Below are 16,084 nucleotides of genomic sequence, written 5' to 3'. Positions count from 1 at the left end.
AAAGTGGGGGATGAGGCACTGGGGTGATCACTGGTAGTTTGTGGATATGGTCTTAAATAACATTGGTAAAAAGAAAAATTACTGGTTAAAAAAAGAGATTATTCTTTCTAATTTCTTTTTTAATTCTTCCAATCATGTCAAAGAGAAAGTCTTAGGGGGGCTAGGAATTCTTTACCATTTGCTAATCCTTTTAACAAGAGAGGGCAGGCCCCAAGTCTTTGGGTAGAGAACAGGATCTAGCTAAAAAATTTAATATTGTTTTGCTTTTGGCATAATGACTTGTGTTTGCTTATGGCATGTGGTTCTGATATGAAGTGTCTTTTGGAAGTGCACTAGTGTGAAAATATGACTGGTCTCCAAAGGGGCACGTCAAGGAACCTGCACTGCAGGAGGTTGAAGGACGGTAGAAGTTCCGGGGGTGGGAGTGAAATGCTGCAAGCATGTGAGTGACCCAGTGGCCTTAACAAACCCCAACTGCCTTTTCAGTGACTTCGGCTTCAAGATGAGTGAAGATCTGTCACTAGAGGCTTGTGTTCCAGACCCTGAGTTTTCTGGGAAGCTGTATTCCCCTCCCGTGCCATGTCCTGTGGGTTCTACTTACAGGAGAACAAGAGGGTACGTCTCACGAGGGCCATGTGCCAGGGATGCAGCATGGGTCTCCAAGTGGTGTGAGGGGGCACAGAGAACCTCCTGGGTCCCTTTTGTTCCTTAAAGAATTCCATGTGAGCAGGTTTCAAGTAGCTTGGGCAATATGTAAAGTTAGGATGCTCACAAACTTTTTGACCCTCAGTCATAAAAAATGCAAGTCTGTACGTTTCTCTCCATCGCTAGTTCTGTTCAGCCACACCTTTCAGCAGGGACACAGTTTCAGAGGAGTTTGTTGGAGAGATGCATGGGGAAGTCTTACCAGGACAGCACTCCAGCTGTTTGGTGCTGCTGGATGTGCTGGTCAGCGGGGCTGGCATCAGCCCTGCTTCCTGTTCAGTGGGGGACCAGGAGACGAGCTCCTTGTGCTCAGGTGGGAAATGTGTTCCCACCCAGTCACAAAGCCCTCATGTTCTTTGGTGTTTCTGACCTCTTGTTCTTGGGGTGGGGGGTGACAGATACCGGAAGATTTCTGGGGATACTTGCAGTGGAGGAGATGTTGAAGCACGACTGGAGGGAGAACTGGTCCCATGCCCCTTGGCAGGTAAGAGGCAGTTTCTCCTTTTGACCCACAGCCATCCCTGCAACACGGTTATCCTCTCGCCTGGGTCCAATATCATGGTTGGGGTTCAAATGAAATGTATTCATAGCCTTTTGACTCAACAGGAACGAGAAGTGTTTTTTTGAAGGGAATGCCCTTTGTTCATTGAGAAGCATCCATTGGCATCCGGCGCGTCCTGGGTTGGGACAGGTGAATGGGCCCCAAGGCCTGCTCTGTGCTCCTGGGTCTGTTTATCCGCGATGAGCATGAAGAGACTTGTGGCTTTCGGGGAAGTAGCTAAGGGGTCTATCTTAATTTTTATAAGAATAATTATCAGTAATAGTTTAATGGGATTTTGCATATTTTAATGTCCTTTTCCACATGTTGTCATTTTAATTCCTGAAGCAGATACTGTTAGCTCCACTGTTTTTAAAACATGAGGAAGCATGCTCAGAGGCAGGTTGGATGGCTTTTTTAAGGCTGCACATGTGGTAAGTGGCAGAGCCCATGCTCTTACCTGCACTTGGCTGTTGCAGCAGACGATGTTATGCCCAGCATCTTAGGTGACCATTATGCCTGCTGATTAAGAGCAGCTTCTCTGGAGTGTGTGTGCACACTGGAAGTGTGTCTGAGCCTGTGTTTCAGCCGATTTAGTGGTGTGGGCACAGGAGGTACTTCTCCTGTACGCACGGAGTTACTACCCCTCAACAAAGAGTTAGTCTTTTAGCACCTTTTCTTCACTCTCTTGCTGGTCTTGCTTCAGTAGTGCTTCCTTGTTCCCTCTGAGCCCTTCCCGCTGCTCACCCCTCTGGATGCAGGTGAGTGAGGGGCACAGATGTCCCTTGGCGGGGGCTGACCCCTCCCGCACCTGGAGCAGTATGTTGTCCTTGCTCACAGCCTGCCAGCCCCCCCCGTGGTTCCCATGCTTAGCTCATTAGTCCCTTAATTTAATCTTCCAGCTTTACCAGATCAATCAGCATGGAGACCCCTCACCGTGGAGACTGAGAGAGAACTTGCCTCCACAGACTCTCGGGGAGGAGCAGATGCTTCCTGGGGAGGGCTGCGGCCAGCTGAGGGGGCTTGGGCTCCAAGCGCCTGGGTGAAGCTCTCGGGAGCTGGAGTACTTGTGTTTGTATTAAGTGTTTTGAAGATAACTCAGCAAGGGACAAAAGAGTTTATTTAAAGTCAATTAAACTGATAAGAAAGATATTTTCTCTTTTGAGATAGTGGATAACTCAGGAAGTGAAGTGGAAAACTCTTATTTGTGGTATAGGCCACCTCCTCCACGTTTTTTTCTTTTTTAGTGTGTGGAACTGAAGGCAGAGATGTGCCACCACAGGGACGGGTCGTAGGACTGATGGAGACCTCAGCATCTGTGAAAATACGAGGTCACCTGGGCGTCTAGAAGGACTTTAAAAATAAAGCAGTTTTTCCCCATTATGATTACTGTAACAATATGGATTTCTACGCTGTGCTCATGTATGGCTGGATTGGCCAAGAATCTTTTCCCTTCCCTACGTGAAGTATTGCCACTACCCGAGGGAGTGTGGTGTGCCCCTCTCCACCTCCCCCTGAGGCACTGCCATGTTCCTGGCCTTGGCTCCTCTGCGCAGACATTTGTTAGAAGGAAGAGCCAGAGCCCCCCAGTGAGCTTCACAGAGGTCAGGGAGAGATGGGGCCACGGGCTCACCGTGGTTGTCCTCCCTTTGGCCACAGCAGAGTCACGAGAGCCCTGAGCTCCTGTGTCAGCCACAGGTTCCACCCTGACAGCCCCTTCATGGGGACATAAGTGGGAAGGAGAAACTAGTTACCATGTGGTAGTAGCTTACATACTTTTGGAGTGAAGTGACACCAGAGGCAGAGAAGGCCGCCTTATCTTTACTAAGAGCTGCAGGTAGATTTGTTTTTTATGCATTATCTGGCCTTCATAGATAGAGCTGTGGCTCGTACTCATGAACCCATCAAGGGACTGGAATGGGAGAAAGGGGAGGACAGCAGTGACAATGCAGACGTCCCACAGAGGGGTTCGGATTGGCCCTGGCCCTGTGTGTGACACGTTGTTGTAACGACGTGCAGGGTGCAAGTGTGTTGCTCGCCTCCACTCCCTTGGGAGTGTCCGATGTTTTCCAGGCTGTTCCTCACATGGGACACAGAGTGCTAGCTCATCTGGTTACTCCTCTGACACTAAGTAAATCTCTTTAGGAATTTGAAGCATCTATTTCTGTCACTTAAAAAAGGGCAACATGTGTCTGCATCATAAAAGGCAGCACCATGTATCGGTTACAGCGGAGACTGGATCCAGATGGCCTCTGTTCAAGGTGTGGGTCTGCGACGTACCCGTTGCATGACCCTGAGTGGGTCACTTAACCTCTCTGCTCTCAGTTTTCTCATTGGTGAAGTTGTGTTAATAGTAGTTCTTTCATTATGCAGTTGTTATTTGGATTAAACAGTGTCTGGTACGTAGTATGTACAGTGTTTATAAGTATCTGTTTAGTAGAAATAGTCTTCATGATAATCATGTTGTAAAACATTTTGTTAGTAGTCAAGAACAAATGCATTATTACTGTTTTAAAAACATGATAGGTTGATGTAATTGCTACGTGCTGTTGTAAACGATATTTAACAAATTAGAAAACTTAATTACAGTCTTCAGTGACCAGCGGTCTCTAGTCCCCAAGATTGTGGTGACATGGTAAGGGCTTCTCATGAGGACAGAATCATTGTCTTGTCTGGTGTGACCCCTGACATCTGGGCTGAGCCTTGGTGTGTGGGTGCTGGAGCATACCTCCTGCGGGATCTGGATGGAAAGAAAAGTGACAAGTCCTGGGCTTTGTGCGCGAGAACACCTGTTCAAGACTCAGGGGCTGTGAGGAACTCACCCTGGTGGGGATGTGGTTCTGTTGCACCTCTCCTGGGCTGGCCCCTGTGCTCTCGCACTGGCCCCACACCACGTGCCCTGTGTGGCTCTGCGGTCTGTGCGTGAGCATAGAATGGGTCCGGCATGCTGAGATGCTGCCGTGCACCCCGGCTCACCCTCCCCACTGTTCTGTGGGTCTGTGCAGAGGAGAATGAGTTTATCCTGTACGCCACGCGGAAGTCTATCCACCGCTATGATTTGGCCTCGGGAGCTACTGAGCAGCTGCCGCTCACTGGGCTGCGGGCCGCAGTGGCCCTTGACTTCGACTACGAGCACAACTGCCTGTACTGGTCCGACCTGGCCTTGGATGTCATCCAGGTGAGTCAGCCCTTGGTCTGGTCCTGGGGCTATGCCTCGCACCTGTCTGAACTAGGTAAACTTCTTTCAGAATGGCCTAGGGAAGTGGGTGCTAGAAGTTCTAAGTCATGATTCCTCTGAAGGCTGATGGAAGAAATGTCTCAGTTTTCTTTTTTTTTTAATTTTTAATTTAATTATTGTTCAAGTACAGTTTTCTGTCTTTTACTCCCATCAGTTTTCTATTTTAATCCTGTCTTTCTCTGCCTACCTCTGTCCCTGTGGGAAGGACAAAGGGAGCCCCAGATCCACAGTCCTGCTTGTAAACAAGGCTTTCCTTTGCCTGCTGGGAAGCTTTTAGGACCAGGGATGCTGGAGTTATTAGTCCCTTCCTGTCGGGCCACCTGCCTCTAGCACCCTTCTGCCCAGCCTTGATGCCATCACAGTTGACTCGTGTGCCATGGAGAGCCGTCGTGCACTTAAACCCATGCGCTTTCCAGGGCAGCTTCCAAAAGGAGTGCAGTTTCAGCAGGCTTTGTCTGGACGTCCAGCCTGACAGAAGTGTCACAGTGCTTGGACATCTGAGGGGTGGGCATGGGGGCAGGGCGACTGCTCAGTTTAGCACCTGATGGCCAAGAGCCTCTGGAGGGATGAAGACTGTGAAAAGCAGACAGAAAATCTTAACAATAATACCAGTCTGGTTTTATTTGAAAGGCAAACAGACGTGCACACCTTGGTTGCCTGAGTTTGTCACTGCGATGCAGCGAGTTCGGTGCTCAGTGCTCAGGATGGTGCAGACTGGCCTCAGGGGTCACTGTTCAGCCTGTCTGCTTCTAACAGGAAGTCAGGGCACATTTTAGAAATGCTTCTATTAAAATCTGGCTCTATTTGTCAGGAAAGCTGACTGATGTAAAACATAGCACTCCTTGCCAGTCAGGTCAAGTGAATAAGGGCCACCATCCGTGGGACCCCATAGGTGGGAGGTCGCTGGAGATCCCCACAGAGATCCCCTTCTCTCTCTGCAGCGCCTCTGTTTGAATGGGAGCACGGGGCAGGAGGTGATCATCAGCTCTGGCCTGGAGACGGTCGAAGCCTTGGCCTTCGAGTCCCTCAGCCAGTTACTTTACTGGGTGGATGCTGGCCTCAAAAAGATTGAGGTATGTGTTCCTGTGTCCATGAAGCACTGGGGGAGCACCTGGGCCTTGAGCCAGACTTGGCACCACGGTGGGAGCCAGTGTCTCATGGGACCCTGCGACATCTCCGAGAGTCCGGATAACGGAGTCCTGGAGCCTCTGGGGACTCTGGAGAAGGAGGAAAGGGCACGGTCTCAGAACCATTGCTCTCTGTCACAGTGGTCCTACTAAGAACAGCACGTGACCCCGTCAGGCAGATTTTAAGAGGACACCTGAAAGTTTGTGTTCTGGCTAGAAAAGATGTGCAACAGAAACAAGAATGGTAGAGACATTGCCACAGCACTGTTCCAAAGCTGTGACGTTTGTGCTCTGACAGTGCTGCAGTGGGCTGAGCAGCAGTAATGGCGTCATGATTGTCATCACCTTAACTGATGAGGCTGGTGAGTCCTTCTGTGAAGCATGTCAGGCTGGGGCCAGTTTGCAGGAACCCACTGGTTCATTCTCATGATGGCCCAGCAGGATGGCTGTCCCTCTTCTCATCTCACCCATCTGCAGCTTAGCACCCAGGGCACCACGAAGGCAAGCAAGGGCCCCTGATCACTAGGTCAGTACCCTGCTGTAGCCTGGGACCCTGCCATGGCACTTGCCACCAGTTCTCTGTGGGGCTGGCATGGGGGCTGTGGGGAAACCCAGGAGAAGCAGGTAGACACAGAGAGCCAGGACAAGTGGCAGGACAAGCCCCAGATGGGAGAGACAGGACTGGGCTCAGTCTTCATTCCAGTAGCTCTGTGACTTGGGTGTCAGTTCCTTCATCTGTAAGATGATGTCATGTCACAGGTGCTTCTTGGGGGTGTGACATGTGCCAGGCACAGCAGTATGACATGACAATACGCAGTAGGCAAGGCACATGGATTCTGATAGACAATAGACTTTAGTGGAGAAGCAATATGATGAAGAAATAAGCCAGTCAGTTCTGTTGGTGGTAAGTGCTGCAGAGAGCATCAGCCAGGGCAGGGTGACCAACCCTGCAAGGGTGCTGTGGGACCGTGTTGGAAATGGTAGGCAGGGAGGCGTCTTAAAGGTGTGACACCTGAACTGACCTCTGACTAAGGGCAGGGTCATGCCCATGTTCCAAGGCCGGTGAGAGAAGGGGATGGAGAGAGGTGCACAGTGCTGGGCTCACACTGAGCACACCATGGGTCTCTCCTCTCTCTCACCATGTAGGGCCTGTGCTCTGGCTAGTGCCCAGCTCAGTGCTGCTTGTGTTGAATGGTGCAAAACTACAGATGCTCACTGACCAAGGTGGGGCAGAGGAGGAAGGCCTTGAGGGAGTTCGGGAGGAAAGGCAGGATTTGATGAGATAGCAGAGGACAGGCCCCGGACGGGTATGGCAGGAACAGACAGGCTGAGAGAACCACGAGAACACATATCTCTCAGTAGTTGTAGGAACTGAAATGGAGGAAGGTGACGTGGGATGGGACTGGAGATGCCTGATTGCAAGGCCTCGACCCTGAGTGTGTGTTCTGTGGACAGGTGGCCTGTTGGGGACTGGGGCATGGCGGAGTATCATGGGAGGGTCAAGGAAGGAAGCATATCCCGTGCTTTGTGTGTGCAGCCCTCACACCCGCGAACCAGGGCACAGGTGGTGCTGAGACTCTGTCAGATCAAGTGCAGGTGGGCATGTCAGCCCGAGGAGCGAACAAGTCCTGCTGACTGGAAAAGGGGCAGAGTTCTGATCCATTGAGGGCATGTCCATAGGCAGGAGCTGAGAGGAGGCTTTGAAGGAGCTTAGGTCCGTCTTGGCTCTTTTCTGTTCCTTTTCTGGTCAGGTGGCCCATCCAGATGGCGACTTCCGACTCACGATTGTCAACTCCTCTGTGCTTGATCGGCCCAGGGCTCTAGCCCTCGCGCCCCAGGATGGGTAAGTGTCACCCAGTGGAAGTCAGTGAGTGCCAAAGGCTGCAGCAGCCAGGTCCTTGTGGGAATGCAAACTGCTGGGCAGAAGCTCTATTTCTCAGGACTGTGGTTGAAATCGTCTTTTGACTGAGTGTTGAAACCACGATCTCTGTCAGGTGACTTTTCATCGGTATCAGACTCTCGAGGCATCCAGATGGCTCACATCTGCGGGGATTTTCTCCCAACAAAACACAGTATTAAAAGTTACTTTGTAGACATGTTAGGCCTGATTGGGTGTTGGGAAGGTTCTGTATGTCAAGTTCCTCGTATGGTGCAAGCATGTAATTACTCCCATCTTACCTTGCCCTCCAGCACCTGTAGGTTTCCCAGCAATCCACATATACTTTGGGTTGCAGAAGTGCATGATTACTTTATCAACTTGGGAAACATAGCTGAAAGGGAAATTCTGGGGTAGCCTTTCTACCTTTCCTTTTCTTTTCTTTTCTTTTCTTTTCTTTTCTTTTCTTTTCTTTTCTTTTCTTTTCTTTTCTTTCTTTATTTTTAGAGAGAGGGGAAGGGAGGGAGAGAAGGAGAGAAACATCAATGTGTGGTTGCCTCATGTGCACCCCCTGCTGGGGACCTGGCCCTCAACTTAGGCACATGCCCTGACTGGTAATTGAACCGGTGACCCTCTGCTTCGCAGTTGGCTCTCAATCCACTGACCAATACCAGTCATGGCTGCTGTTTATTATAGCATTTATAATTGAGGATTAGATCTATTTTTAATAATAAAACAAATTTCTGAAAGTAATGCATGCACCTAAGATGTTAAAAGCAATCATAAGTTTATGAAATGAACAATATTTGTTTCCTTCTTTCTCACTATTAACTCTTCACTTCACATTTCCCAGGGCTTAAAAGTTTCATGTATCTCATTCAGAATTTTTTTTTAACCAATGTACAAGCATACATCTTTATAACACCCAGACACATAATACCTGTGTGCCAAGTAGAGTGATAAGATATGTACTAGTCTAAACATATTAAAGAATTTAATATCTGTTGAAGATAGTTTCATAGAAACACATGTGCATTTTAGGCTTCATAATAGTCTTTTATATGTACCATAATATATCACTTTTTCTGTAGGTTAACATATATACATACACACAAGTATACATATATTTTATTTAAAAATACATATTTTTGCTAGTACGAACAATCTTTCTTTGCTGTGACAACCATCTTTGTATATGTTATCTTTGCCTAACTTGACTACATCTGCAGATAAATTCCAGTGAAGGAGCTTTTGGGTCAAGGAATTAAATGGCTCTAAGTACTGTGATTGTGTATTATAGTGATTGTGTATTATAGTGATTGCTTATCTAATATAACGTCTGCACTGAAATCACAGCTGGTGCTTTTGGAGGGGCTTCTGCCTCTGTGGGGCTTCAGCTCCTGTCCCCTAGTTCTGGTGTGAAGGGTGTGCTTTCTTGTCTCCACCAGGGTGATGTTCTGGACTGACTGGGGAGACCTGAAGCCTGGCATTTATCGGAGCAACATGGATGGTTCTGCTGTCCATTGTCTTGTGTCAGAGGATGTGAAATGGCCCAATGGCATTACTGTGGATGACCAGTGGATCTACTGGACAGACGCCTACCTGGACTGCATTGAGCGGATCACTCTGAGTGGCCAGCAGCGCTCGATTATCCTGGATAACCTCCCACACCCCTATGCCATCGCGGTGTTTAAGGTAGGACTCTTGGTGTCCAGCATACGGCACTCTTGCGGCATGGGTGAAGAGTGTGCTGCAGTGAGGGTCCTGCTGTCTCTGGGCTTTTGCATACCAGCTTGTCTGACTTCTAGAGAGTAGCTCCTTACTGAATTTGAGGCAGTTTCCTTCAGGCCACGAGGAAAGAAGCCAGAAGAGAGAATCCAGGGCACTTACTGTTCACATTTCAAAAGGTCAGAGATGAGGTATTTCACGTGAAGTTCCCAATTTGCCCTTATACACCAGTGGTTCGTTTTGACTCCTTGTGTGTGTCTGCTGTGAGGTTTGCTCCCATCATTCCCTGATGGCTTCAGATGAGTCCTGCACCTCTGGTGTCGCTGGCTACTTCCACTTTGATGCTAGAGAGCAAAACACTCCTCCCAACACTGAGAAGCAGATTTCAAACTGGGTGGTTGGGCTTGTGGTCCAGCTTGAACGCTTATCAGATAGTTTCTTTGGGGTAGTTCCATCACTGTAGATATTGGGTGAGGTTTGGATAAAATCAATGACTCTTGCATTTAAGTGGAGTCTTACTGGGGCTGACCATTTGGACCGTGCCTTCTGGGTGTCCACTGCATAGTGGAACTCTGGTTCTTCCTGGGGGTTCAGAATAAAGGACTGAGGAGCTGGACTAAAGAGAAAGGTCTTCGTTTTAGAATGAAATCTACTGGGATGACTGGTCACAGCTCAGCATATTTCGAGCTTCCAAACACAGTGGGTCCCACATGACGCTCCTGGCCGGCCAGCTCACAGGGCTGATGGACATGAAGATCTTCTACAAAGGGAAGACAATGGGTAAGGCAGTATCTCCTTTTTATTCTCTACTGCGCTGACCTCCAGAAAGGGGCTGGGAGTGGGCAATCCGTGCAGGCAGGCTCTGGCAGCCTGCATCCTTGTCATGACAACATGCACATTAGTTAGCTTCTTCCTAATGACATCGTAATTTCTCTGTAATGATACACAAACAGCTAGAAAACAGCATGTTTTGCCTGCCTGGAGTGTGGGTGATTGGTAGGCAATTACTCCCTCTTCTTGCGTTTGCCCCCTTCCTGATGGCTGATGCGCCTTCTGTTGCAGCTGGCGAGCCCCAGCATGTGCGCGGTCGGTGTTGGGCACCCTCTGGGAGCCGTGCCCTGCTGGGTGTGCAGGCAGCTGCCACTTCCTGGTTGGAGTGCCGTCTTGAGCCTGGTTGCTCCGATGAGCATACCTCCCATGTAATGCTAGGTGTATGACTTAATTGTTTTGTCCCCACCGTGAAACTCTGAACCCCATGGAGAAGATCGTCTTTTTTTCTCAATGATTTTACCAGTGTCTAGCACTTAGTAGATGCCTGATACACATGTATTGAAAGAAGAAGGCATGAAAAGGGAAGGGAAGGATTGCAGTGGGTGCGGACAGTAGGTTTCTTCAAGGTCATTGGTGGAGACTCCCGGAGCTCTGTGAGGCTTCGACTCTCACTCCTAGTGTCCTCAGTCCTGAGACTGTCCTGCAGGAGGCCTTCCTACTCACTTCGCCGTTGTTCATTTCCTACCCACCCTGTCTGTCCTGCAGGAGAGACCTTGGGGCACTCCCAGAGGAACGGTCCTTTCAAGAAGTCCCCTCTTCATCTCAGGAGGATTGAATGAATAGTGTCTTGGGTCTGCTGACTCTCCTGGGTTTCCTCTTTCAAATTAGAAGGCAGGCGTTGTTCTCTGGGTTTTGGCTGGCCCTGTGCTAGGGGAAAATTGACAAAGGGAAATAACATGGTTGTAGATATTATTGTTAGCCTTATGGGACGAGTGAAGATATCATGAAAACACCCTTAGAAAAGTGTGTTCTTGAACCTGTAAATCAATATTATTGTTGAGTCTTCATAGCTGACCCGTGGGATGGGCAGGGCTGGTGTTAGGAGCTATGGTTTACAGATGAGGGAATGTGATCTCAGCTATGGGTGTGTTTTCCCAGGGGTCCCTGTCTAGTTTCGGAGCTGAGTTTTGCTCCAGCTAAATGGAGTAGTCACATTCTCAGAGGAGGTGCCTGTTTTAAAATAGGGAGAGATAAGGGAATCGTGCTCCTCGGCTCCAGTGACTGAAATCTCAGGGCCTTTGATGGAGGACCCCCACCCCCACTGATCCTCCTTGCTGGCAAGCTGAGTGGGTTGTCACCGCTGCTCTGAGTTGTCACCCTGTCCAGAGGAGTGGGTCTTCACATTGACAATGACTCATGAGCATGTTTGATAAGCACAGAGCAGCTCCTGACACACCATGTTCAGCTGGACTTGGAGTCCCGGGCTCCTCGCTGCGCAGTGTTGGCCAGCCTCTTACCCAGCAGGTGTGCAGTCCCAGCTGATCCAGACTCACTCTGGCTACTTAGAGTAAAAGTCGCTCCTGGAGGCGGGCAGGTGAGATCATGGTCTGTCTCCTGCTTCCAGACAGCTGGTTGGGGAGGCAAGTTTGTGATTTCTCAAACAGGCCGTTGGGTTCAGTCAAAGCTTTTGCAGTGGTGTCTGGCTCCCAGTACTGCTTCTCTGCAGAAGTTTCTCTTGGTCTTGAACCTGTTTGCTCCAGCTCGCCCACTTTTTTGGACACCAAAGGAGTATTTTGCAAATTCATGTTTTGTATTGGTGATCCTTGGTGCCGATCTTTATTATTTTTGTTGTCTTCTCCCGACACATGTAGGACTTTCTGCTAACATAAAGTAATAATAATGACAGTAACAACATTTACTAAGGGAGTGTGATCATATAGCATCACACTGGTGTGCTTTACAAGCTTGCACGGCCCCAGTCAGTCTTCCTAGGTCCACGTGGGCCAGTCACATTTCCATTTTATAGACAAGGACATGAAAGTTGGGTGCAGTGACGGTTCTATGGCACACATTTCGTAAGCATTTGAACCACAGTCTTGCTGGCTGCAGAGCCTGACTACAGTGGAGCCGTCAGCTCTGCTCCCTCTGTCGTCTGTGACAGCAGTGCCCTGGGGGCCACAGTGAGGTAGAAGCGCTTGATTTTGAATGGTTCTCGTCTCTGACAAAACTTTGTTCCCTTGAAACATTTGTTGATTGGGGATATTTGCTTTGAAACAGCTTTTGTCCTTTTTTGTCTTTATACCTGCCTGCTTTGTGAGTGGTATTACTAGAATTTATTCTTCATAAAGAGTGCTTTTTTCTTTAAATAGCTTCCTTTTCGAGGCTGTTAACACCTTTAATTGATGATGCTCTCGGTGCTCTTCAGAGCCTGCAGTGAGCACACACTTTTAAATATCTACAGTGGGGTTGCCTGACAAGAATATGGGGTTTGTGGCTTTGGGGAGAGGCCCCCTGTGCGGAGTCACCCTCTCATGCCAGGGCAGCCATCCTTCTTGGGTGGAGCAACCCCACCTAGTGTCATCAGTCTGAGGAAAAGCCATTGTCCCCACCCCCTCTGGTGTTCCCCTTTCCCCACCCTGTGGCTCTCTGGCCCTGCCCAGGAGTCAGCAGAGCAGGCTGGGACATAGAGGTCAGGGCAGACCCAGAGGGGCTCAGTGACAGGGTTGGAGCAGGGCCATTACCCCCACTTCCCCAGGACCCTGACTGGAGCTCCTCCCTCACAGGAAATCAGATAAAAACCCTCTCGAAGCTTCTGGCAGACACACCTGCTTGACTCAGTGGGGCTCCGCCTGCCCTGCTGAGGTCTACAAAAAATCCAGGGAAGACTCAGATGGGTGGCTCTGGGGCAGGGAGTCACACTGCTGTCTTCCCTAAATTCCGAATGCCCCTTCCTGCCTCGTGGGATGTCCGGTAGCCCCATCCTTCCAATCCCACTGGAGGCTCTTTCAGTGATGAGACCAGCCTCACAGCTGGCTGGCAGCCGAGGCAGGCGCAGGCGGGTGCCCAAGTAACTGGGCATTAACTGACCTGCCCCTGGGTCCTGGCTAGGAAAAGCCAGCCTTGGATGCATGTAGTGTGGCGTTTCCTCAAAAAGTTGAAAATGGAGCTGTCTTTTGACCCAGTGATTCCAGTTCTGGGAACACATATTGTAAGAACCCCCAAACACCAATTTGAAAGAATATGTGCACCCCTATGTACATAGCAGCCTCATTCACAATAGCCAGGGCCTGGAAACAGCCCAAGTGCCCATCAGTAAATGAGCGGATCAAAAAACTGATACATTTACACAATGGAATAGTACATGGCCATAAAAAAGAAGGGACTGTTACCCTTTGCAACAGCATGGGTGGACCTGGGGAGTATTACATGAGTGAAATAAGCCAGTCAGAGAAAGAAAAATATCACGTGATCTCACTCATATGTGAAATCTGACGAACAAAATAAACTCATGTAAAAAAAATAGAAACAGAGACCTGGACACAGGGAACAGGCTGATGGCTGGCAGACAGCAGGGGGCCCTGGATGAAAGGAGGTGCAGGGTCACCCGAAAAATGTGTATTCATGGCCTGTGGACACGGCAGTGGGGTGACGGCCAGAGGCAAGGAGGGCAGGGGCTGGGAGGAGTGGGGGAAAGGGGAGAAAACAGGGACCTGTAATAGTGTCAGCAATAGAAATAGAGGAAACAAAGAAAAAAGAAAGGAGAGGGGTGAAGCAAATGCTGGCGTTGGCCACAGGCAGGGAGGCCTCAAAGGAGTCCCAGGAAGAGCGGGGATTTCTCAGTCCCCCAGTCCCCTCCTGCTGCTCCGAGTCCAGGTGTGGGGACACTTACAAATCTCTGAAAGCAGCCACTGCATTGTGCATGCGTCCCCTTCTGTGGGGAGCAGGGGATCCCACGCCTGCAGTAGAGCCCCTCTGGTGCCTGAGCCAGCCCGTGGGTGGGGCACGGACCACAGGCATCCGGGAGAGGAGGCCTTCCATTCTGTCACCTTCTGGAGGGACTTCCCGATAGGGTATCTGAAAGTGCTCTGAATGTGATAAGATGTCACAGAGCTGCATTTTTGGTCTTCCAAGGGGACACTCTTCATGTGGGCACAATGTTCTTCCCATTGCCACCCCTCCCACGTAGACTGGTGTGTGCTGGGTCAGGGTCAGTAAGGGTCAGGTGGCCGTTTCCTGGGGCACCTCATGGACTGCGCCAGCGGTGCTGTCCCGTGCTGTCTTGGATGCCTTCTGGTGGCTGCACTGCAGCCTGGTGCCGGCCTTCACGCCCCTGCCCTGCTGTCTCATGCTGTGACTGCCTTGGTCAGCGTGGTTTGGGGTTTGCCCTGGACACTGTCTCTCTGACTAGTTTTCTGCATCTCTTTCTAGACCAGTCTCCTAAATGGCTGCACCCCATCTGGGGTCTGTACTTTTGGCTCTTGCTTGTTTGGTTAGGAGCATTCATTCTGCATGTGAAAATACCAGTGACATTATTTTATAGACACTACCTGTGTGAAAGTATTCTGTGAGTGTTTTCTAAAGGTTCTATTCCTGTTGAATATATGTTGTCCTTGGAATATAGAGAAAGTGTCCCAGATCCCTGTGGCGCTCTTGTCCCGCAGTGGCAGCTGCACATGCCCTCCTGTAGCCCGAGGCCTGTGTCCCCACGCTGAAGAGCAGCTGCTGCCTGTGGGGTGGTGCAGCCTCCACCAGGGCCTGCCGCCTCGGCCATAGGCAGCTGGGGACTCACCTGTGGCACTTCCAACCTCTAGCGCCAGGGTGTCAACCTCATTTTCACCAGGGGCCACATCAGTTTCACAGTTACCTTCAAAGGGCCAAGTGTGATTTTAGGACTGTGTTAATGTAACTACTCCTTAACTAGGGGCCACGTGCTCAGCGCTGCCACTGGGTAGAAACAAGGTGCTGGGCCAGATTCAGCCCGTGGGCCTCGTGTTTGCTGCCTGTGCTCTAGGATTATTAAGTTATTTGGGAAACCCTTTCAAATTTTTCTCCATGTGGACTTCCCTCGGTGGGTGGGTGTGTCATGTTTAGTGATGTCCTCTGTGGGCCTTGACGTGAGAACTTGCTGCCATATGTGGTTTTCATGTTTGTTATACCAGTTGGACACTGACCTGGTGCCCGCACACCAGCGCTGCTAAGCGTGCTATCCCGCCTGTCGGTGCCAACTGTCTCTGCCACATCCCGGCTTTCGGCTGCAGGCCAGGTGGCAGGCAGCTGAAGCCTTGGCTGGCGGAATGGGGTTCTGGTGGGCCTTTCTGTCCCTGAGCCAGCATGGGGGGTGGTCACTGTCAGCTGAGCTTTATCAGGAGTTTCATGTTCATCTTCCCTTTTTCATGATGAGTAGTCACACACAAGAGGCAAAAAACACATTCCACAATCTGTGTGGCTGTTGTGTTGCACGACACCGTTTTCAGCTGTTCCAGAATGGCTTATGTGCCCTCCCTCCTTTGCAGAAAGTGATTGGAGGCAGGAGCATTCCTTGTCTGCCATCAGTCGCCCACAAGGGTTTTCTGTCCAGAGCACGGCAAGGGGTTTCACGGCCTCTGTTGGGCGTCCTCTGCAGAAAGTGGAGCAGAGAAGAGGTTGGGAGTTGTAGGGCAGGTGCATGCCAGCTCCTCTTTGTCTGGGTGCATCGAGTGGCCACGTGCCTGGTGAGTCCTGTGGCTGGTTCAGCAGCCGCACTCGGGCATAAAGGAGGTGAGGAGGGGAGTCCTGGATTTCTGTCATTCCTGGTTGTTACTCAGGCATATGTCCTAAATGAGGGGTTTGGGGTCATAAGGAGCAGAATCCCACTCAAGCTAACTCAAGTAAAATGTATGGAAAGGACAAAGGGAGACAGTAAGGAGCCCAAGGGTGGACACTGGATGAACCTCTGGGGGACTAGAGCTGGGATGGCAAAGCCATCTGCCTTCCAGCCGCCTGAGTCCCTGCTGTGGTCCTGCCCTGCCAAGCCTGCTTTGCCTCCTCATTCTCTTCAGCATGCTCAGAGATTGTTTTTGAATAGCTTTGTCTGGCACCGGTTTTGGCTTGTCCTGCACCAC

General features: G+C 50.2%; 1 protein-coding gene across 1 annotated transcript in view; it reads left to right on the top strand.

The window, feature by feature from the left end:
- SORL1 (sortilin related receptor 1) overlaps positions 1-16,084 on the top strand; it is a 171,007-nt gene that overhangs the window by 94,176 nt on the left and 60,747 nt on the right. Inside the window, exons 15-21 of the mRNA XM_037029058.1 lie at positions 487-615; positions 1,104-1,189; positions 4,249-4,421; positions 5,423-5,554; positions 7,360-7,451; positions 8,933-9,179; positions 9,854-9,992. Of these exons, the coding sequence (XP_036884953.1) occupies positions 487-615; positions 1,104-1,189; positions 4,249-4,421; positions 5,423-5,554; positions 7,360-7,451; positions 8,933-9,179; positions 9,854-9,992 (998 nt within the window). The remainder of the gene's footprint in view (positions 1-486; positions 616-1,103; positions 1,190-4,248; positions 4,422-5,422; positions 5,555-7,359; positions 7,452-8,932; positions 9,180-9,853; positions 9,993-16,084) is intronic.

Source organism: Sturnira hondurensis, unplaced genomic scaffold (assembly GCF_014824575.4).
Source record: "Sturnira hondurensis isolate 20B ecotype Veracruz unplaced genomic scaffold, ASM1482457v3 Scaffold0020184, whole genome shotgun sequence".
Taxonomy (NCBI): Eukaryota; Metazoa; Chordata; class Mammalia; order Chiroptera; family Phyllostomidae; genus Sturnira; species Sturnira hondurensis.
This window is presented reverse-complemented; position numbering and strand designations above follow the sequence as displayed.